General features: G+C 63.8%; 1 protein-coding gene across 50 annotated transcripts in view; it reads left to right on the forward strand.

Annotated features, from left to right (window-relative positions):
• Positions 1–376: 376 nt before the first annotated feature.
• The window catches only part of ATP2B3 (ATPase plasma membrane Ca2+ transporting 3), a 55,952-nt gene continuing 33,415 nt past the window's right edge, over positions 377–22,913 (forward strand). For 15 of the 50 annotated variants that reach the window (XR_014834779.1, XR_014834771.1, XR_014834772.1 and 12 more), the window contains exons 1-6: positions 377–617; positions 17,275–17,345; positions 17,980–18,172; positions 18,621–18,957; positions 22,228–22,425; positions 22,557–22,814. Coding sequence is in view for 33 of the 50 variants with exons in the window: in XM_085006829.1 (XP_084862955.1) it covers positions 18,750–18,957; positions 22,228–22,425; positions 22,557–22,814 (664 nt within the window). In the remaining 17 variants the exon portion in view is untranslated. Of the gene's footprint in view, positions 618–17,274; positions 17,346–17,498; positions 17,755–17,979; positions 18,195–18,620; positions 18,958–22,227; positions 22,426–22,556; positions 22,815–22,913 lie in introns of those variants that run through there. The other 35 variants (XM_085006848.1, XM_085006842.1, XM_085006845.1 and 32 more) reach the window with 8 other exon arrangements.

Raw genomic sequence — 22,913 nt, forward strand, 5'->3', positions numbered from 1 at the left:
CACCTGACTGTCAGGGAGCCCGACCCAGGGAGCCGTGGGCTGGAGAGGGAGCGGCAGCCCACCTGCTCAGTGTCCTTTCCTGAGCTCCCCGGTGCCAGGGCCCCCCAGTTTCCAGCCGCGCCCACACCCCTTCGGCCAGCGCCCTCCGGGGGCACCGTCAGGCCAAGAAGGGCGGGCACCCCCTCGCGTCCCGGGGCACAGAAGGGCGCGCACCGGGCGCATAGCTCGGGAGCCCAGTGCCTCGGGAGCCCCGCGGCCCCCGCGCCGCGCCGCCCCCCGCGCCCGCTCCCTCCTCCCGCCCTTCTCCTCCCCCCTCCCGCTCCCTCCCTCCTCCCTCCCTCCCTCCCTCCCTTCCTCCCTCCCTCCCTCCGCGCTCAGAGCTGCGGCTGGAGCCGAGCGCGCCGCGTCGCCCGCCGCCGGTGCGGAGCGTGGGGAGCACCCGGCCGCAGCCCTCGCCTGCCGCGGAGGGTCGCGCCCGCGCCGCCGGCCTGGCCGTCCTGTGCCGGGGCCTTTCCGTCCTTGGAGCGGATCGTTGCCCGCCGGGCGCCCGCCCCGCAGCGAGCAGCGATAGCACCCGCCGGAACCGAGGCCGCGCCGGCGGCCGTGCCCATGACCGGGTAAGTGGTGCCCTGGGCGTGCGGGCGCTGCCAGGGTGGGCGCGGGCGCGGGCGGGGCGGGCGGCCCGGCAGGTGGCGCGGCCGGCAGGTGGGGGGGACACGGGTCCCCGCCCGTGGCACCTGCGCCCCGCGTCTGGCCTGCGTGTCCTTGCGGCGCCGCGGCCGCGCGTCACCCCCGGGGCCCCGGGCGGGCGGGCAGCGCCCCGCACCCTGCACCCTGCGCCCCGCATCCTGCGCGCACGCGCATCTGCGTCTGGGGAAAAAGGCCGCCGGGGGCTGCGGGCGGGGTCCCGGGCGGGCATAGTCCGGGGCGCCGGGCCTGGGCTGGGGACGGCTGTGCGCGCGCACGCACCTTCTTCTCGGAGCCTCTTGGCACCCCCTCCCCCCTCCCCTCGCCCTCGCATTGTGTCATCCTTCTCGGACACACAGTCCGAGGAACCCTCACACGTTCCCACACTGTCCCCCGCATGCCCACACAGCCGCCCCACGGACCCCGCGGCCGGCCATCAGCAGGGCCAGCGGCAAGCAGCCCCGGCCACACTTGGGTAACTCCTCCTCCATCCCTCTGGGCACAGCTGTCCTCCCCTTCCTCACCTGTGTGACCTTGGCCAGATGGCTTCTCAGACCGGCTCCTCAGTTTTCTCACGGGTTCAGGATTCTGGAATGTGGCGCGCTGCTGTGGCATCGCCCAGAGGAGGGAGCTCTGGGTCTCCCCCTTGGACGACAGTCCGATTCTGTCTCTAGGACCTGGTCTCCTTCTTGTCCCTTCAGGGCTTAGTGGCCTGGCCAGATGGGGAGGGGGGCACGGCCCGGGGCAGGGCTGGAGTGGAGGGAGCTTTGGAGAGCCCCGGCTGAGGGGCTGCTGGGGGCTCGGGAGAGGGTGTGGAGACCTCCCTGCAGGGGTGGGGCAGGGCCAGCACCCCTCAGCTAGGCCCTTGACATTCCCGGGCTGGGGGCAGGGGAGGGGGCCACTCCGTATTCGAAATGTGAGGCCACCGGGCCGCTGACCTACAGTGGGTCTCTGCCAGCCACAGGGTCAAGTGTAGCCTGGCCCGAACCATCCCAGTGTCCCTTGGCTCCCTGCAAGGACTTGGGCGCTAGGCCGGCAGGCAGCCCCTCATTCTCCCACTGGCTCTGTGCCCTCCCCACCCACCGCAGTCACCCCTCCCTCGCTAGTCTGGGAGCATCTTAAGGCAGGGGCCGGCTACGAGTTTGCACTGGGTGCTTGGATGCCCAGCGCAGGCCTGGCTCAGCATGGGCACAGGTTTCTGTGGGGTACATGACCTTGACCTCACTGAATCTGCAGAATCACTCGGTGAGGGAGGCAGGGCTTGGATTTTTGTCCCCATTTTTCAGATGGGATCACTGAGGCCCCAAGAGGGGAAGGCACATGGCCCTGTGTTAACTGCGTTCACTGGCTGGGCGGATGGCTGGGGACACCGTCATGGGCCCGGTGGGGGGAGCACCTCGCCCAGGTCCCAGCACGGTTCTGCGCCACTGTGTTCGTTGCCCCCTGTCACAGCTCAGGACACCAAGGCCACGTGGGAAGTGGGCAGCTCCTGCCTGCTGGGGCCCGCAGAGGGGAGGGCCGAGGGCGGCCCGCTGCCCAGGCCCCTGAGGGCGTCAGCTGGGGCTTGGCAGAGGGTCCAAGGGTGGAGCCAGCCCCCAGAGAGTGAGCCTTTTGGAAGGGACTGGGCAGTTGTGGCCTGAGGGCATTGGCTGTCCCTGCTGCTGGCCTCGAGGACAGGGAGGGCCAAGGACACAGCCAGTCTCCAGCAGACCAACCTGGTTCCTGCCCAGCGCTGCCAGGTGGTTTGAGCGAAGGGGCAGGCGGCTCTGGCACAGAAGGGGGATAACGCAGGCAGATGGCAGTGGGGCGGCGTGGGAGGGGGCTTTGCGCAGAGCCAGAAGGAAAGCCAGTCCTTCGGGGAAGTGAGCCCCGGAGGCTCAGAGCGCGCTGGGGGCTGCGGGCAGGCGGCAGGGATGTCGACGCTGCGGCAGGCCCCCAGGGGCAAAGAAGGGCCTGGGAAGCGCCTGGGTTTAGTGCCAGCTCCGACCGTGATGGGCTTTGTGACCTTGGCTAAGTCCCTGCTCTGCTGACATTTCTGGATTCGGAGCCGGAGCTCCAGAGGTTGAATTGCTTGCGAGCACGGGGAGAGGCCAGGCCAAGCGCTCTCCGGCTCAGAGCATCTCCGGAACAGCCTGAGGAGGCAGCCCAGGGGCGCCAGGTCGAGGCAGCCCAGGGGCGCCGGGTCGGCAGCAGCCCTCTCCCGTCCCCCAGTGTGGCTCTTAGAGAGGGCCCTTGGCCTTCTTGGTGGACAAGGGGAGCGAGTCCTGCGCCCCCAGGGGCTTAGAGAGCTGGGCTTCAGCTGGGGCTCTTGCAGTTTAGCAAAGCCAGGCCCAGCCTGCTCCTCCCACCTCACAGAGCGAGGTGTCAGCACACATGGGTTCTCTGCCCGTTGCACTCTGCCTCCTGTCTTTAACTGAGGATGTGTATATTTAACTGATGGCTGCTGTCCCTGTCAGAGGTGACCAGCGCGTCAAATCATGTCGGTGATGACAGCAATGATACTAATGGCGCTCGTCTTGTGCCAGACGCCGTTGTCAGTCCTGCACAGACTTCAGGGAGACAGCAGCTAAATGAAGCCACGGCTGTCCTTGTCCCCACTTTACACAGGGGGCAACTGAGGCACAGAGAGGTTAAGCAACTCGCCCAAGGTCACACAGCCCGTAGGCAATAAAACCAGGATTGGCAGGCAGGCCATTCGGTTCCTGAGTCTGGTTCGTGCTTGGAGCCCCTGGCTCCGTCTCTGGAAGTCTGTGCTGCACTCAGCAGTTGTATGAGTGAGTTGAGTGTCAAGGGCACTTCCAGTCTGGGGAAAACCCTGCAGCTCAGAAGCTGAGCCACCTGTGTCCCCGTCTACCCACTGAGAGACACGACATTCCGTGGATTTATTTCAGTCCGAAGCAAGGTGGGGAACTCTCTGCCCTTCGGTAAAAGCCTTCCTGTTGACCCCTCCGCCGATAGGCAGAGAGCTGGGCTGTGGTACCAACGGCAGATGCTTAAATCCAACCTTCCAGCCTCACCAGTGCCATCTCTGAGATGGGCCCGGGAGCCAGGCCCTGACTGTGACTTTGCTGGGCACAGCAGGCAGGCACCTGGAGCGCACAGGTGTGTCCTTCCCGCCGCACCCCCCCTCCCCCAGTCTTCCCAAAAGGCTTTAGCCGGGGCCCCAGCTCCTTGCTGTTCCTCCCTTCCCTGCCCCGGCTAAGCTGGCAGAAGCCAGGCCAAGTGGTGCCCGGCTGGAAAGCCCTCCCCTGCCTGCGCACCTTCTGTTGGGTGGGAGGTGCTGGAAGTGGGCCTGGGAGAGCCGCCTGGAGAGCAGGATCTGAGCCCACACATCACCAGGGCCGGGGGAAGAGGCTCTCCCGAGGAGGAGCGAGGGTGGGGTGTCCCAGGCTGCTCACGGTTGGGAAGGGGACGAGGCGAAGGTCATATGGCCAGCAGGTGGCAGAACCTACACCAGAGCCACAGGGTGAGGGGGAGAGGCCCAGACAGGGGACAAGGGCTGGAGGTTTCTCCAGAGTCCCACCTCCGGGGACTAGCCGGGGAGTTGGAGCACAAGAGGTTTCCAGAAACTTGGGTCCAACTCAGAATTGTGCCCAGGGGAAGCTGTGGTCAGTGTCCTTGGGGAGCGCTGTGCTTAAAGAGGTCCTGCAGGGAGTTCCCGTCGTGGCGCAGTGGTTAACGAATCCGACGAGGAACCATGAGGGTGTGGGTTCCGTCCCTGGCCTCGCTCAGTGGGTTGAGGATCTGGCGTTGCTGTGGCTGTGGTGTAGGTCACAGACGCGGCTCGGATCCCGCGTGGCTGTGGCTCTGGTGTAGGCCGGCGGCTACAGCTCCGATTAGACCCCTAGCCTGGGAACCTCCATATGCCGCGGGAGCGGCCCAAGAAATGGCAAAAAGACAAAAAAATAAATAAATAAATAAAAATTTTCAGAAAGGAGGTCCTGCAGTAGCCACTAGCCACAAGTGGCAATTTGATTCAAATAAAATTATAAAGTTGAAAATTCCGTTCCTCTGACGCACACCACATTTCAAGTGCTCGGTAGCCACACGTAGAGAACGTTTCCACAATTCCAGAAGGTTCTGTCCCCCGGCGCCACTTTAGGGCCAAGGCCGCAGACCAAGTCCTCACCAGGATCTCGAGGTCACCCCCTTGGCTGCCCCGCCACGGCTCCTTGCAAGAGAGCGAGTCAAGCGAGTGTGGACGCCTCGGGGCAGCGAGTCCAGCCCAGGTGCCTCCACAGAGGTGGGCGTGGTGATTCCAGGGCCCTGGCGTGCAGCTTAGGTTGTTGTTTCGTTTTTTTTCTTTTTGGCCACACCCTCTGCTTGTGGAAGTTTCGGGGCCCAGGATCGAATGCACACCAAGCCGCAGCAGCAACCCGAGCCACGGCAGTGACAATGCTGGGTCCTTAATCCACTGTGCCTCAGAGGAACTCCTGTTGTTGTTTCTTAAATCGCATTTATCTCTTTCACTTAAAAACAATGCCCTTGGGCCTCCCTTGGTGGCTCAGCAGGTTAAGGATCTGGCTTTGTCCCTGCAGTAGCTTGGGGCGCTGCTGCGGCGCAGGTTCAACCTCTGGCCCAGGGATGCCCACATGCCGTGGGTGCGGCCCAAGTACATAAATAAATGCGAATTAAATAAATTAATTAAATAAAAATATCGACATGCATGCTCTTTACCGAAAATTCAAGAAACAATGAGTAGAAGACATAGGACCCCCCCCCAATCCTATCACCCACATGCCAGCCAGTTTCCCACTTCGTTGGACGCATCTCTGCTCCATTTTCTTTGCATGGGCTATATTTATTTTCACATTACTCTAATTGTACCATGGGCACAATTGTGTAATCTATTTTTTACTTCACACAAGCATTTCCGTTATTAATGTAATCCCTTTCTAAATGAAGTTTTTCAAAATGGATATAGTTTAATTTTTTTAAGATTAGAAAAGCAGTAAGTGCTTATTGCATAAATAAAGACTTTGAACCAAGCAACGAAGGAGCTACACTTGATCACTCGCTCATTCAATAGCTATTTCTCAAGCACCCAGGATGTATCAGGGCGGTCCTCAGGGCTGTAATTACAATTTTTAATGGCTGAATAATATTCTCTCAAGAGATCGTAATTGGCTTAATTATTCGGCTCTTTGCGGAGATCCCAGCAGTGGGATTGGCTCCGCTCTCCTCCGTGGGGCTCAGCTGGACATTTCGGCAGGTGACGCTGGTTGAGTCCCGAGGAGAGACAGAAGCTCATTGTGCCAAATTCTGCTCCAAAGGGCTTTTCTGGGCGTCCGAAGAGCTGGCTCGCTGCAGCCTTGCCAGCGTTAGGTATTATAATCAAACGACCTGGCATAAATAGCTAGGTCCAAAATATCTACTTCGGTTTCTATTTTTTGAATTGTTCCCGAGGGTGAGCGTTTTTCCACATGTTCATTAATCGTTGCTCTTTGGGGGAAGCGATTTGTCTGTTCCTCAGCTGTATTTATTGAGAGCCGAGTGTCTCTCTTGCGGGCTGAATAAACTTGGAACGTGAGGGAAGGTGACAGTTCAGCCTGCGTGTCGCACATCATTTTCAATCCTCTCTGCTCGTTGCCCTTTCCTCTCTTCAGGCAAAACATAAACCCTTTGTCTCTCACAACTTGTGGTGCGATTTCTGTCCCTCTCTGGGTCACCGTGTGTGTGAGCGTATGGTTGCATTTTTAAGAAGCTTCCCGGTTTAACGCAGGGGTGGGCAATCTTTTTCTGCAAAGAGGCAGACAGGAAAGATTTTCCACTTTGCCAAAAGCCATGAGCTCCTCTGTCCTGACGGCTCAACTCCGCCTGGTTGCAAAAGGCAGGCAGGCGACAGAAAGGAAGGGCTGTGGCCACGTACCAATAAAACTTTATTCGCAGAAACACTTGGCGGCCAGATCTGGCCCTGAGGCCGGAATTTGCCAAACCTTGTTTCATCCAAAGGAAATTTATCTTGGGAAATCACTTGAGGGGAGGTTCCCCAGCCGTGGTCACCCGCCGTCCCTGTTTCTTTTGTTAAATCATTTCTCCCCGGCTGATGTGTGCTGGGGCCTGTTTCTGGGCTGTCTCTCCCATTCCGTGGACACCCAGGCTGGTAACCTCACACCCGGCCTCTTTTGGTACCTGACCTGCAGGGCCCACGTCGGTAACCTTAAAGCAAAACAAAACTCCTTTGCTCTTTTCGCTTGCTTCTCTGTCCCCTGACCTTTCAAACCATCTGTCCAGGCCCCGATCAAGCACTCGGCCGCGATCTGTTGCTTTTTAGAGTCCGGAGCAGCGGGTGCTTCTCCGCCGACCTGGCGGCGTCCGGCTCTCTATGCTGTGGGTTTTGCTCACAGAGACACAGGGAAGGCGGGTGTGGGCAGGAGAACAGGATCAGAAGCAAAGGCCCGTAGCTGAGGGTGGCCAGACGGCCCAGGATCCCCAGACCCTCCCGATGAAGAGGCAGAAAAACACAGCTCGCAACCAAGGCAGAGGCAGGGGATGCGGGCGGCCCTGGCAGCATCTCCATCCCGGCCGCGCAGGACCGCAGGGCCCCGGGCTTTGGTCTTCAGGCTGGTGCGTGCGGTCCCGTCTCGGGCTGGCCCCGAGGGAAGGTGGACGCCACGGTCACCTCTTCCCAAAGGGCCTGGGAGCGCCGGCCGGGCACGCACGCCGTCCCCGCACGCCCGCGTCCTGACACAAACCCTGCACTGGCGTCGAGGCCCGTGGAGCGGTGCTGGGCTCCCCGCCCAACCTCTGTCCCCACGATCGAAGGATCGCTGGCACAGGTTGTGATGGAGGCAGGGGCGCGAGCTCGCAAGAAGGGTCCCTCTCGGTGGAAGGACCAGCCCGACCCCCGGCGCCCTCGGGCACAGCGTGCACAGCGTGGGGAGGGGCCAGGGGCCCGCTTCCCTGCTCCGTTCCTCCGGGCCGCAACCTGCCACGCCAGGCCTGGGGGACCGTCCCTGATGCCCCCTCCCGGCCCCGGGGCCTCCGCTCCTTCTGGAAGAGCTGGAGGCCAAGTGTCCCATCTGGGTGTGGGGCCGGAGCCTGGCAGGGGTGCCCGCGGCCCAGACCCCTGGGTGCCATGCTGCTGAGAGCTGCCCTGTGAGTGGTGGCCCTGCCGTGGGAGGGGGCCCCTCCCGCCGGGGCCAGGGGGGCCCAGGCACATGCCCTCCTGGGCACTCCCGGCTGCCTGACCCCTCCCTCCCGGGGCCCCGGCTGCGTGGCCCACAGCGCCACCTCCATGGCCACAGACAGTGGCCGGACTCTTTCTCTGGGATGCGTCTGCGCTGGGGAGCGGAGCAGAGCGAGAGTGCCCCCCCCCCCCCGACCCCGTCCCCGGCCATCCCTCCGTGGGCCCAGAGGGCAAGGAGCTGCTCCCCGGGACCCCTGCTCTGGCAGCCCCCAGACAGGCCCAAGTGGCTGTGGGCGGGAAAGGGCGGCCCGGCCCCCTCGGAGCAGAAGGCAGCACTTCCATTGCAGGGGGTACCAGCCCCGCCCGCCCCCCCATCTTGTCCCCCTGCGTCCACCACCCCCTTCCTGGCTCTGGGCCTTAGTGGGCATCTGGCCGCGAGCACCACCGACGAGAATGCGGGGCACCTGGGGGAGTGGCCGGCCTGGGTCTGGGATGGGCGGTGATGTGGGGGGCACTGAGGAGGAGCCTCGGACCTGAGCTTGTGGCCATTGAGGCGCCCCCCACCTCTGCACGACCCCCCTCCTCCCGACACCCCCTGGCCCTGCAGGAGCTCTGCTGGAAATGCTTCCGGATTTGGGTGTGGGGTCCTCCATCAGAAATAGCTTTTCAGGGCACTCTCTGCGTGATTCAGATGGTGGCCAGGCCCTTGCCGACTGGTGCCCTGGTGACCTTCAGGTCCTGCTGTCGCTGCCAGTCAAGCTTGGTAAGGATGCTGCAGCTTCCCAGGCGTCCTCTGGGGTAGCACTCCCGGCCACTCTCTCCTCCTCCATCCATGCATTTGGCAGCAGGCAGCCCTGTGCGGTCAGCCTGGAAAGGTGGCACGAACGCCCTGGTGCTAGTTCTTTGTGTCTGGGTCATAGAGGGCCAGCTAGACTGGACTCCCGTCTTTAGTCTGACCGTGTCTTCTCTGCTCCCCTCAGCACCCTCGCCTCTCCCCCTCCCAGAGGGATGTCCCAGATCAAGAGTGGCCTGTGCCCAGGGTCCCCGTATGGGGACCTTGTCGCCTCTGTCTCCACATTGAGCTGGCTGCTGTGGGGGACGGAGCCAGGTCACTGGCCCTGGCTCTGACCTCTAGCCAAGCTGGCTCCGATGAGGCACACAAGGAGGACCACTTTGCCAGCCCTCGGAGACCCCCGAGCTGGAGCCCGCGTCAGCCCTCACATCCACGGTCTCGCATTCAGAGCCCAGCCTTCTGCACGCTTTTGCTGGCCACGGGGAAGCGGGGGTCTTTCCCTGACAGTCCCCTGGCCCCTGACCTTCACCCAAAGAGCCCTTCCAAGACTGTCTTCCCAAGGGCTTCAGTCTGCTTCCAGAAGCCAGCCCCTTTCCCCACCAGGACCCTCAGTGGGCCCCCGTGGAGCCTGTCTCCAGGAGGACACGTGTGCCCCCGCAGTCTCCTTATCTGGTCACCCTGGGCCTGTAGTGTCCCGTGGCCTCCAGCTGTCTATCATTTCCTTAATTACCTGTTTAGGACTTGGCTGCTTCCAGTGGCTTGGAGCCGGCCTGGGCGCTGGCAGCTGGCAGGAGCGGGCAGTGCGGTACCATGGACAGAGCCGGGGGATTTCAGGGAGGACTGGCTTTGAGGGGCCCTCATTCTGCCCAGTGTTCTCAGACTACGAAGGCCCACAGGACAGAGTCGTGGGGCCTCCGGACCCCCAGATGTGCATTCTCTGGCCCTTTGGGGGCTGGAGGCCTGCTCCAGAGGCCAAACCGTGGCGTTTCTGGGTCCCCCCGACCCTGCCACTCCTGAGACCGCAGGCCAGGCCACGCTCTGCGGGGCAGGCCCGGGACCTCACTGGCTGCCACCTGCTCTTGGGGATAACGCAGGAGGGGCATGGGCCAGAGTGTGGCCGCCGGAGTGCGGGGGCAGGGACGGCTGGCTCTGGCTCCCTGCTGCAGTGCTCTGCTCACACAGCTCGCCGGAATTGGATAATTAGTGTCATTATGCGGCCTGCCCATCGGCCGCTCCGCTCCTGCACTCCTGCTCTCTCGCCTTCTCTGGCAGGAAACAAATGACTCCCCCCCCCCCGCCCCCGCCACGGGTCGAGTCGTGACCCCGTTACTATGCTTCAAGGCCCCAGCAAGAGAAAGGCTTCCAGCTCCCCTCAGGGACCCAGGGGCACCCATGGGGGAGTGTGCACTTCCTCCAGCAGGATCCTGGGGAGCCGGCTGCCCCCCAGCTCCCGGCAGTGCCTAGTGCTCTCTAGTAGGGATTCGGGCCTGGGCCAGCTTGACGATGGCTGGCAAAACGGGGAAAGATCTGAGAGGCCTGCGAATGCTGGGCTGCAGACAGGGCTGCCGAGCGTGAAGAAACCCCCCAGGGAGCCAGGGAAGCCAGCCCCCGAGAGAGACCCCGCCTCGGTGCATGTGCGGTGGCGCCCTGTCTTCGGACGTCATAGCAACACCGGCAGGAGGAACAAGGACCCATTTCCCGGGTTCACACAGCCAGGCCTGACTGCAGCCCCTGCCCCCACGGGCCCTGAGCTTTACGGGGACAGATTTCCTGTCTAGTCACTTTGCCCAACTCTTTGAATTGGCTTTCGCCATGTGTTCATGGCTTTTCTGGGCTTTTCTGGGCCGTCTCCTGGCAGAGGAGCAGGGTAGACGTCTCTGAAGCCAGACCGCCTGAGTTCATGTTGGCCTCTGCTCCCGGCTGGCTGTTTCGCCGTGAGTGAGCTCTGTAACCTCTCTGTGCCTCAGCAGCTTCAGCTCTAAAGTACATATAATCGCTCCTCCCGCCGCGGAGGCTCGGAGCACAGAGGGAATGTGGCATTCTGCCCTGGCACAGAGAGGGGCACTCGGTGTTGCTGGTGACCAGATGGCTATCTGTCAGGGTCAGGGTCAGGGCTAGGGTACTCTCCTGTCCAGTAGTCTCCTGGTTCTGTCTTCTGCTTTGGCTAGAACTTCTAGGGCAATATCAAAAGACGTTGGTGACAGGGAGCCCACGGAAGTGTCAGGGCTGTCCCAGAACCAGGGCTGGCCTCGGTCATGCAGGGAAGGCAGGCGTCGCACCTGGTGATAGGAGACAGAGACTCAGGGATCCGGGCTCCTTCAGTGGTGTTGCCATCCTCGACACGTGGGTTTTGTGTGCCTGATGGAGCAGGATAGCTGCTCCTGCTCCCGGCCTCACATCAGCTTTCCAGCAGCAGGAAGGAGGAGGGGGCGGGGGCGAACACATCCTTCCCGTTAAGGACACGACCCTGAGGTTGGCTACATCCCGTGTGCTTGTCCCTTTTGCTCACATCCCATTGGCCAGGACACGGTCCCGTGATCCTCCGTAGCTGTACCGGAATTGGAATATGACGAGACGCCTCGCTAAAAATTAAAATACGACGTGGGAAGAAGGGAATAGAAACCAGGGAAAGTCTAGCAAGTCTCTGCCACGAGCTCCTCCTGAAGCCATATTGTCCACACAGAACCTTCGCCAGGGTTCTGGTCCATCCCTTCTGATTCCCTCTGGGGACAGGGTGGGCTCAGCCTCTGAGGAAGTGCATCCCAGCAGCCAGGGGAGAGGGGCGCTCGGGAAGGCCCTCAGGGCCGCACTTCGCTGAAGCGGGCCCGCAAGTGCCGTGGCACTGGCTGCCAGCAAGCCCAGCCTCTCAGGGCATCCGCTTCTCTGCCACCCAGAAGGGCAAGCACCCAGCTGAGGCTGGATGTGGGTGGTGCCCGAGGCCCCTGAGGCCCCCGAGGCTGAAGGGTGGGGCCACGGAAAGGTGTGCTTAGGTTTCCGTTTCAGGAAGGGGCTGCTTCCGAAAGTTGAAATCCACATGGGCAGAAGCGTCAGCTGATGTGCCCATCAAGGGGCTGGAACTCCTGCGGTCACTGTGTGTCCCGGGCCACCCTGGGAGCCTACTCTGGACACAAGGGCCAGTAGGGCCTGTTTGGTGTTTTCATTGCGGTAAAGGACACATAACGTCAAACGGACCATCTCAACCGTTGCTCGGTGCGCAGTTGGGGGCGTGGAGCACATCGACGCCGCCGTGCGGCCCCCAGCACCCAACCTCAGACCTGCTCCTCCACCCCAACGGAAACCGTCCCCATTCGACACCAGCCCCGGCCCCCGCCCCCAGCCCCCCATCCTACTTTCTGTCCCTGGCAATCCGGCTCCTCTAGGGACTCGTCCCAGCGGAATCACACAGGATCTGTCTGGGACAGGCTGATGTCACCCAGCACGCCGTCCTCGAGCTCCGTCCGTGTTGTAGCAGGTGTCAGAACGTCCTTCCTTTTTAATCTAAATGACGTTCCACCGTGCGGAGGGACCACGCTCCCTTTACCCATTCGTCCATGGACGGGGCTCGGGCTGCTTCTGCACATGGGCCCCTGAGAATAACGCTGCTGTGAACACGCGCGTGCAGATCTCTTGGAGACCCTGCTTCCGGTCCTTTGGGGCACACACCCAAATGTGGCATCGCTGGGTCCTGGGGTCACTGTAAGTTTACGGTTTTGAGGAGCTGCCATGCGGTTTCCCATTTTATGTTCCCTCTCGGGCCCGTCGTCTTTAACTGGAGAAGTCTGGGTCCTTTCTGGAGCCTCTGGGGGAGCTTTACAGAGTCCCAGGGCTGCCCTTTCTGGCTGGGGTAGAAGCCTGCCTTCTACTGCTCTAACTAGACTCAGGCACTGAGACATCCATCAGCAAGAGATGCTGATCAGGTAAGGCCTGGCCCCTGCCGCCTCCAGGAATCTAGACTCGGGTTTCTCTGGGGTCTGGAATCCTCCTTGAATGGACTCGAACTAGTGGAACGTCAGTGTGCAGCGTGTGCACCTGTCTTCCAGCTGGCCTCGGACAGCCCTCGGAGTCTGGGCCGGGCACAGGGTAGGAGGCCCCCTTCGGCCTCGCCGACAGCCCCCGGTGGATCCCTGAGGTGGCCCGGGTGCCCTGGTCACAGCATGACAGGCCCTTGCGGCTGAAGGTGCCAGTGTGTAGGTATGTGCGGGAGTTTGGGGACAGGGTGCCGTGGTGGTGGCTGACCCTTTGCTGCCGTTATTGTTTTTGCCCAGAGCTGTTCCCTGAGAGCCGCTTGGCGTGCGCACAGACTGTACCAGGAGCAGGGGGGGAGGAATGGAGCAGGGGGCTGGGCTGTCCCTTTAAATCTGTTTTCTCTGTTTTATTTCCTTCTTTTATCCCATCCTCCTCCCTCCACTAGCGCAAGTGGCGGAGCTGTGAGGGCCCAAGAGCTGCAGTGACGGTGCCTCTGAAATATTAATGAGGCTGTTCTCTCTGCCTCGGCTCCTTCCCCCCGGGTGCCCTCCCTCCCTCCCAGGCTGAAAGCAGGCCTCGTCCTTGGAACCCTCCTTTCCCCTACCGGGTGGTCGCCAAGGTGCGTCAAACAGAGGGGAGGGGCAGGGCCCACAAGAGGGAGAGGCCCTGGTCGGGGAGGGGCGGCGTGGGCGGTCAAGGGCGAAGGGGGTGCCGGCCACCGTCCTCGGCTGCCCCCTCAGCTGCCCCGATCAAGCCAGGCCGGGAGGTCAGGGCACTCGCTCCCTGCTCCCCTGCAGCCCCACCCTGCTGGCAGGAGGCCACGGCCTAGGGGGCGCCCCGCTCTCCTCCTGCTGGGGTCCCCGGGGCCCGGCCCGGGTTCTGGGTGCCTGGAGGTGGAGAGAGGGAACTGCCGTTTCAAGGAATCCCCACAGAGAGTCCTGCTGCTCAGCCGTGGGTCCGCCTGGCGCTGGGTCTGTTGCGAGGGCACGTCAGGCTGCTGCGCCCCGTGCCCCGGGACCTGGCCTGAGATGGGACTTGGCCGTGGTGGGCGTCTGCTCCTTTCCAGTCTCGGGGTGTTTCCCCCAGACTTCAGCCCCCCCGGACTGGTCACCAGCTCACTGACAGGAGGGCCGAGGCCCCAGGGACTTCTAGCTGGTGCTGCCAGCTGGGATGCGTCCACCCCAGGGAGCAAAAGCCCAGTCGCCAGTGTGGGCACAGATGCCCACATGAACCTCAGCGAGTGCAAACTGGTGTTGGACGGCGGCTGCCGTGGGACTGTGTCTCCGCAAGTGTGAACGGTGGCGAATCCTAATACCTTAGGACCTCTGACTCGGGGGCGGCGCTGGGACTGGTCCTCCATCCTGTGCCCCCGTAAAGGCACCGGGCCACAGGCTTCTCTCCTGGCAGCCAAGGGGCCGAGCTGCCCGGGTGGTGTGCCCCTCTCCTCGGGCGTCTGTGGGAAGCCTCTGAAGCAGGGTCCGTGGAGAGGGCACCTGGGGGACAGAGGTGCCCCCACCTCCTTCCGGAACTCCCAGCTGCCCAGGGCCCCCCCGGGGGGGAGGGGCGGGGCTCAACCAGGCGACGTGGGGAATCCAGGCAGATGAAGTCACAGGTGCCGGGAGAGCCCCCAGAGCCGGTTAGGGGTGGCCGGGGAGGGCGGGCGGAGGGGGACAAGGACTCTGGCTTTCTGGTTGGGTGGACATGAGTCACACTGGCCCTGGGGGCAGGAGGCGTCACGATGTCCAGGCCTGAACTTCGGCGACCTCCCGCAGCGCCCAGCACCCCCCTGAGGTAGCAGCCTGTTGAAAGTCACAGAGCGCGGAGGAGGCGGGCCCGGGAGCCCACAGCAGGTCTGCTCTGGCCACCCCACCAGTGCTGGCCAGTGTGGGCCAGGATGGAGCAGATGCCAGCAGGTCTGAGCCCCCCTCTGTAGAGGTTTTCAATTCAATTAAGCCAATTAAGGTTGGAGAGATGAAAGAGTACAGAAATGGTATGTTCCCTGGCCTTTCGGTGCCTACAAATCGTTCTCGGCAGCCAGCCCAGGCCGGAAAGTCTCTGTCAGGCCTGCAGCACTTCTGTTCTTGGCCATTTCAGTGATGGCTGCTGTCCTTATTCAGACGGAAGAAGCCCGCGGCCCAGTCCTGCAGAGAACCCAGGAAACAAGAGGAAGGGCGAGTTTGATCACGCCAGCGGCCAGCAGTCACTCCAGATAGACCTAGATTTTACTGGTGGCTTCTGTGCCCAGTGGCCCGTGGAGCTGACGAAGGCACAGCCTTCGACTTGAAGGGCTCCCAGAGCCGGGGTTGCAGCGTTCTGGCTTTGTCATCCCTCTGTCCCCGCTCCCAAGGCTCCTGGGCTCTCCACAGCAGCCAGGCCCCTGTCCCCACCCAGGGCTGACCGTGCAGCGGACTTCCCGCGGCCTCTCGCGCCTGGAAGAGCCGCCGCCCGCCCCCCCCCCCCCCCAAGAGCGGGAAGGACGCACTCACAGGTGGCTGCAGTGGCTCCAGAGGGGCACGGGACTGGCTGTGAGATTCTGCCCTGGGCACCAGCCCATTTGGGCAGGGCCTTTCTGGAGAACGGTCCACTCGAACAGCCATTTAGATTCATCGGCGGCCATCGGGGGAGGGCAGGAGGATGTGCTGGCCAGGCTCTGGGCCGTGGCCGGGCGGGCCGGGCCATGGGCGGCATGCAGGGCAGGTGGGCATGGGCCATAGCTGGCTGGCTGGCGCAGGACAGGAGCCAGAAGGTCCTTTGAAGGCTGTGGCCTTTTGTTTGAGGGGACAAGAGAGGACTGGATGCCGGTGCAGCTCGGAGGCAGAGCGAGTGACAGACAGCACCTGAACCGGCCGCATGATGACCAGGGCAGGGTGGTGACCAGCCACCGACCAGAGGGAGCCCCGTGAGGTGGTAGGCAGCGGTGTGTGGAGGGCCAGCAGGGCCAGCCGAGGGCTGTGATGAGGGCAGGCAGCTTTGTGCCTCAGCAGAGGACTAGGCCTCGATTCTCTGCCCAGTCCCCCGCCTAACCGTGAGTCACCTTGGGCCCAGTCGGCCACTGCCATGACAGCACAGCCCTTAGCAGCAACTCAAGGACTCGGTGTGGCTCTGTCTGGGCCACCGCTGCTGCTTCATGGAGGGCAGACCACACTTGGGCACAAGGGCAGGGAACAGGAAGGGCAGGAAGGAGCTGCCCCGGGCAAGCCCTGGCTATGGGCGCAAGGTGGGTGCTGCGCTGTCCGCCTGCAAGGCGCCCCTGCTCCCAGGAGCGGGCATCTTTGTCTGGCCACGTGGGCTCTGTGGGTGTGTAAGGGTGCCCAAGAGCCCACCCAAGTATAAGCCGATACTGGGTCACCCCCAGGAGCTGAGTGGATGGAGAGGCCGTGAGGATGAAAGAGGCCCAAAGAAACAGCATCGCTCAGCGGGCTTCCCTTTTAGAAAGAAGGCCTGGGGAGGCAGCCCGGTACAGGCGGTGCAGGCACCCAACTTGTCCCTGGGGCCCCGGGGTTGAATTTCCAAGGTCTGGGAGCGCAGGCCTATGGCTTGCCCGCCAAGGGCATCAGAGCCCTGGGTGCATGCTTGCCGCTGCCCACGTCGGAGCTGGGGATTCTGCTCAGGGACAGGTGACTCAGGTTTTTGCTGGGTGCCCCTGCCCTCCTAGAACTCACGGCGCCCCTTGGCTGGTCCTCTCCTGGCAACCCTGCCTGCCTGAGCCCAGGAGGCCAGTTCACCGGGGCGTCCGTGCTTGTTAGTGGGCCCGAGGCTGGCCGAAGGCGAAGCTGGTGCCCGCACAGACGAACCACACCCCATCCCTACCCTCCCGGCAGCCCGGCCCTGCCAGTTTCATCCAGGGCACTACACATGCTGGGGATAGCGAGGCAGCGGTCCGGAGCTCCGGGTCGAGAAGGGCGGGGAGGAGGCACCTGGAGGGGACTCAGGAGCGCGGGTGACAGTTGAAAGCTGCCATCTCAGCCTCCAGCGGCTCTGGAAACGGCCGGCCAAGGCCTGTGGTCAGAAGCAGGAGACCTGGGGTCCCTGTGGCTCTGCCACTTCACCTGGCCAAGCCTCCGTTTCCTGCAGCCCCCTTCCCTCCACTGCCCGCCACCACCTGCCTCCTTCCCGGGGTCAGGACCCTCTTCCCCCCCGGAATGGCTGGCCCCTCCAGCCCTGGCCCCACCTGGAGCTGCGCCCCCATCGCTCGGCGGCTGTTTCTCTTATCGCTTTTGCCAGCAGCACCTGCTGGGTACTCGTCTCCCGGCCACACAGAGAGCGCGGGAACTCACTCAGTCCGGCCCACCCCTCTGTCCCCCGCTTGGATGGCCCACGCGGGCACATAGTAGATGCTCGGCGAAGATGGGTCAGATGGCAAACAGGAAGGACAGGAGGCGGGGAGAGGCGTGGGAGCGGAGAGGCTGGTGCACTCGCACGTCTGCCATCTTGTTCCCACGTCTTCCGGCAGCGTTAACACTTGGGTGCCCAGATTTTTAAAACCTGGCTCGCTTGGCATAGCCGTGTTCCGAGGTGCCTTTCTGTCTCGCGGGCCTGTGGCATGAGGAAATGGACCTTGTTGCCCAGAGACCTGGCTCTCATCCCCTGAGGGCTGTGGCCATCCCTGCTCCTCGGGTCTGCTGGCCCCCGAGGTGGGGCTCTCCCGAGAGCAGAGGCCACAGGCTCTGGGCTATTGTGTTTCCGTGGGCCGTTCTAGATCAGAAACCTGGATGGGTGGCCAAGTTCCGCTTCCAAGAGGATCCTTCTGAGCCAGGAGCTTCCCCAAAGGTGAGGGATCGGGCTCAACCGAGCCATGCTGCCAGGAGGCTTCTTTGCTGGTGTGAAGGCCAAGGCCACGTTCGCTGAGACTAGCTCAGTCCTGGGAGCTTAATGCATGGCCTTGGGGGATGCTGCCACTCATGCGCAGCCGCAAGCCGGGAAGGCGAGGTGAGGAAGGAGCAGCAGGAGAAGCCAGGGGCCCCAGACGGGGCAGCCCAGCAGGCCTCGTGGTCCTCGCCAGCAGAGCTCCGTGAAGGCTGGGGGTGGGGCAGCCAGGGTGCCCGCGGTTCCTTGGGCGGGTGGGGGTGGGGGTGGCGGCGGCGTGTAGGGACAGTGAGAAGGGCGACAACTTCATGATGCCCTGCTCTTAACGCGGGCAGACCCCAGCTCCTTCCTTTGTCATCTGCGGGCCAGAACGGTGAGGAGTGGAGTGGGTAGCCCCGTGCTGCGGGGCAGGGCGACGGAGAAGTCACCAGTGACCTGTGGCTGCTTTCTGCTTTGTCCTCTGCCCCTCCCCTGCCACTCCCTTTGTCTCTTCGCTGCGCTCCTCTCTTCCTCTCTTTCTTCCTTCCCGCTCGCCCCCTCCCTTCATGTCCTCTCTGCCCCCTCCCTCTCCCCCTCCCCTCCTTGCCCTGGACCCCAGGTACCTTCAGGGCAGCAGAGACACCGTGCGCGCCAAGCCTTGACCTAGTGCCGGCTCCGTCCATGGCTTGGCCTGCTCCCTGGCCCCCTGCACAGCCCCAGGACTGAGACCGTGAGTCGCAGAGGCCAGGCCAGAAGACGGCCGCGGCCAGGGATTTGTAGCATGCCGGCTGCCCAGGGCGAGGCTTAATCAGGCAAGAGTGGGCACGGGCACAGGTAACCCATCCGCGCCAGGGCAAGATCAGCCACTGCTTGATCCCAACACATGGCCCCCAGCTCAGCCTGGGGTCCCAGATGGGCTTGCGGAGGGGGGGGGCAGGGGGGAGGCGGTGAGAGCCTCCGTAGCCCAGGCTGGCTCCTGCTAGCAGGTCCCCACCTGGAGATGCTGCCTCCTTCCACATACGTGGCAAGCACTCCAGCTTGGGTGCTCACAGGGGGCAGGACGGGGAGGGGGGCGTGGGCTGCCCTGGCAGATGGGCCTGGCAGGGCATGAGGGCTCCTGGCCCGGCCTGGGAGGGGAATTTTGCCTTCAGCAAGTCACTTTTCGGATTGAGTGCAAATTAGTAGACAATGTTCCAGAAGCGTGGACCTTGGTTTCACCTCAACTGTGCCCTGGGCTTCTTCTCACCTCCTTCTCCCCAGGTGTCTGTGCTTGGCCACGTCCCCGCTGCCACCTCGGCTGCACCTCACCCAGGCGCTGGGACGTCAGGTGGCTGCCTGCCCCGAGCTGAGCCTGCACCTGTGAGACCGCCCTCCTCTCCCAACGCCAGGATGGGTGACGTGGCCAACAGCTCCATCGAGTTCCACCCCAAAGCCCAGCAGCAGCGGGAAGCCCCCCATGCAGGCGGCTTTGGGTGCACGCTGGCTGAGCTGCGCTCCCTCATGGAGCTCCGAGGGGCTGAGGCGCTGCAGAAAGTCCAGGAAGCCTACGGGGACGTGGGCGGGCTCTGCAGGAGGCTGAAGACCTCGCCCACCGAGGGTAAGTCCTCCCGCAGAGCGGTGCATGCGCGGGGGGTGCAGAGCCCCGCGCTGCCCCAGCCTCCTCCCTGAAGACCATCCCAGGGCGCTCTTGACCGCGACCACGACTGTGCCCGTGTCCTCCCTGGGCGGCGGTTTCCCCCCGAGTGGGAGATGCCTCCGTAATCAGCAGTTCCCACCCGCGTCATTTCTTTGGATGAAATACAAATCGAGGCACAGAGATGCGAGTGGGAGAAGCCGGCACCGCGTCGCGCAGGCGGGCGGCCGGGCCCCCAACGGAAAACCCAGAAGGTCCCTCGAACTTGCAGGGCAGCCCCTGACCACGTGTTCCCGGTCCCCCATGTGCTCAGCCCGTTGTTCAGTTAAGGGGGCAGGAAGAGAAGGAAGGGGTGTGGGCCTCGGGCCTCTGTGGGGGGGGTTGGGCTGGGGGCCGTGGCGGGGGGGGGGGGGACTGCCGAGTGGAGGTGGCACGGAACCTCTAGGGAGCCTGCGGTGTGTCCTCTCGAAGGTTCTTGGGTCCCCACCTCTGCCCCGTGGCCCTTTTCCCCTGCTCGACAGGCCAACCTCTGCCCCGCCCTGCCCCAGCCCTCCCCCGTCCTGCCCGCTGGGTCTGCTGCTGGGCCGCGACCCCCAGGAGCCAGGCTTGGCCCCAGATGCCATGAGCTGGAGTGCTTTCTGGCCCAGCTGCCACCTCCCTGGCAGGGCTACTGGGGCTGTCCCAGCCCGGTGCCAGGCCTGTCCCCAGCCAACACTGATTGATCTCATCAGCTCCCGTCTCGCCCGCCAAATCTTGGTCCACCCAGGGCCCTGGCCGTCTCCCTGTGCCCTGGCCCCATCCGCCTGCAGGTGATGCCTGGCCCGAAGCGGGGAGAGGAAATGGCACCCCAGAGAAGGTGGGCTTGAGCCCGGTGAGAGGGCACCCACCCAGCTGGGTTGGGAGCTCGGAGGGGCCGCCTGGGTCTCTGCTGCTTTGTGCTCTAAAGGGACCCGGCCTGTGCAGGCGTGTGATCGGGGCGGATGGCCTGGCTCCAGGCCAGAGGATCCCTCTCCTTAACCCCTTCTTGCCCACCCGCCCTCCCCCCCACCCCCTGGACTTGGGACTGGCCGGGGATGGGGGGAGGCTGGGGTAGAGGGCCATTTAGTGACAAGGGCTCTGGCCTCTCCCAGATAAAAGGAAGCAGATGGGTTTCAGCTGGCAGCTCTTTCCTCTGCCTGTCAGGCCTTGTTAAATATTTAAAATGTCAAGGCCCCTGGGAACGTGCCCGATTCTGCCACAGTGGCTCTGGAGCTCGCCCGGTGCCCGTGGAAGGGCGGGCAGGGAGAAGGGCAGGTGCCCAGGTGGGTGGCCCGGCCCCAACCGAGGGAGCCAGCCGAGCCCTGTCTGCATCCCCGCTGCAACCCTGGGCCCTCAAAGCCCCGGAGTTCTCATCTGGACACTCGTGCTCCTGCTCAGACACAATGGCCTGACCTGGTGGTGGGGTGCTCTTAGCTGCGCCCGAGGCCACACGCCAAGCCCCTGGCAAGGCGGGCAGCCTTGGGGCTGCTTTGGGGGAGGTGATGAGGCTGGGGTGGGTGGTGCAGGCTCTATAGGAGGCGAGGAGTCTGTCTTCTCAGCATGTCAAGGGGCTCCGCCTTTTTAGCCATCCAAGAGGGTTCCAGAAGCCAGAGAACCCAGGTCTTAGGCCAAGCGGGGGCGCCGTCCCCCAGCCCTTCCCCTGTCTGGCCTCCGCTGGCGGTCGCGGAAAGGAGGGAGCGGATTAGCCGAGAGCACACGATGTGGTCCTGATCCAATTCCGATGGCATCTGGCCTCTGCTCTGGGCAGGGTGCCCATCTGTGTCCATGCCAACCGGACGGCCACTGCCCCTGCACCCTGGACCTGGGCCACCTCAGGGGCCTGCTGGCCCAGTGGGTGCCCAGAACCAGAGGTGAGGTGCTGCGGCTGCCTTCCATGGCCCCCATGAGCACTTGGGCGCGCCAGCCAGCCAGACCCCCGGGCCCACGGGAAGGCCAAGGCCTGGGGCTGGTCTAGGGCGGGGAGAGAGAAGCACGGCCGGGCGGCAGCGGCACCAAGGTCAACCCAAGGCCCAGGGCCAGGCTGGGAGGGAGGAGCGCGGGAGCTCCGGGGAAGGGGCCCCGAGGGCCTGGCATCGCTTGGGGAGAATCTGGGCGTGTGTGTGCGGCTGACTCTGAGTGCCCTTTCCTGGGAGGGGGTGGCTGGTGGAGACCCTGGGTGTCTGGGAGACTAAGGGTTCAAGAACTTTCCTAGTAATAACCCTACTTTTCATACATCCTGTAGGTCAAGGGAGCAGGGCTTGGGAGCTGAGTTCCTGAGCTTCTCCCACACACCCAACTGGGAGGCCCCGGCCTCCAGAAACCTGAGCCGTGGCGGCCCGGGCACCGTGAGGCGGGAGAAGGGCAGGAACAGCTGCGGCACCTGCTGGGCGGGGAGGACAATGGGCGCGGTCGTGGCCTAGTTCAGGGATCGTGCCAAGGCGGTGCGTCTGTGGGCTTTTCCTCTTGTCAGTTTTCCCACCCCGAAGGGGCCTCACCCCAAGCCTCCCCGGGCCCTTCTAGTTGCCCCCCGGAGGCGCCCTTGACCCCCGCCCCCAGGGGCTGCAGGAGTCACAGCTGCGCAGGGCTGGGAACTGCAAGCCACTGTCCGTCCACTAGGTGTCAGTGTGGGGCCGGGCACGTAGAGGCCCGGAGGCCAGAAAGGCTAGAGCAGGGGTGGCCCTGAGATGGGCCTGGAAGGAAGCAGAATCCCCCGAGGGCTGAGGGCGGGACCAGGGGATGGGTCGTCCCATCTGCCTGCCTCTGGGGAAGACGGCCAGGTGGGTGCCTCGCTTCGGGAGGCAGCAGCCTGGATGCCAGTCCCTCGTAGAGGCTTTCCGTACTGGGCCTGTGGAGACTCATGCTCCAGCAGCAGAGACCCAGAGGCCGTGGGGCAGGCCTGGGTACGAGGCGGGTCTTCCCAAGAATGAGAAGTCAGGGCCCAGCTTCGTAGGTGTGGATTCCGAGCCTGCCCTCCCTTGCAGCCTGCACGGGGATGCAGAGGCGGCTGTAGTTCCTAGCGCTTCGGCTCGGGGCTGCCGATGGTCACGCAGTCACACACCTGCGTGGTCCAGGCAGCCACCTCACAGCCTGGCCCCCATGCCCCAGGCTTTGCGGAAGGGCTCTGGGTGCGTCTAGAGGGAAGGAGCAGAGGGATGCAGGGCTGGCTTTTTGCATCGTCTTCTCTGTGCCTCTGCGCCACGTCCCCGTGCGGTGCAGGCCTGGCTGACAACCCCAGTGACTTGGAGAAGCGCCGGCAGATCTACGGGCAGAACTTCATCCCGCCCAAGCAGCCCAAGACGTTCCTCCAGCTGGTGTGGGAGGCCCTGCAGGATGTAACGCTCATCATCCTGGAGGTGGCCGCCATCGTGTCCCTGGGCCTGTCGTTCTATGCGCCACCGGGAGAGGAGAGCGAAGGTGAGGGGCAGGGGCCGGGAGGACCTGGCAGGAAGGGGCGGGGCCAGGGAGCCACACAGCGGGGCTGGCGGGCGAGGGGGCGAGGGATCTGAGATGAGGGAGGGTCACGGCATGTCCCGGGCCCGGCACAGCGTGTGGAAACGTGTCTGCTGGGGCGGAAGACGAAGGGGAGGCCGAGGCGGGCTGGATCGAGGGGGCCGCCATCCTGCTGTCGGTCATCTGCGTGGTGCTGGTCACGGCCTTCAACGACTGGAGCAAGGAGAAGCAGTTCCGGGGCCTGCAGAGCCGCATCGAGCAGGAGCAGAAGTTCACCGTCATCCGCAACGGACAGCTGCTCCAGGTCCCCGTGGCCGCGCTGGTGGTAGGGGACATCGCCCAGGTCAAATACGGTGAGTGCGCCCATTGTCGCCCAGGCCGTGAAGGAAGCTCAGGGGCTCGAGGGCCTTCCCTGTGGGAGTCTGGGGGTGGGGAGCTCCCGCAGGAGGCAG

This window comes from Sus scrofa, chromosome X (assembly GCF_054392235.1).
Source record: "Sus scrofa isolate SSC_HxYL_T2T_F1_AM1 chromosome X, Sscrofa_HxYL_maternal_Yorkshire_Landrace_v2.0, whole genome shotgun sequence".
Classification (NCBI taxonomy): domain Eukaryota; kingdom Metazoa; phylum Chordata; class Mammalia; order Artiodactyla; family Suidae; genus Sus; species Sus scrofa.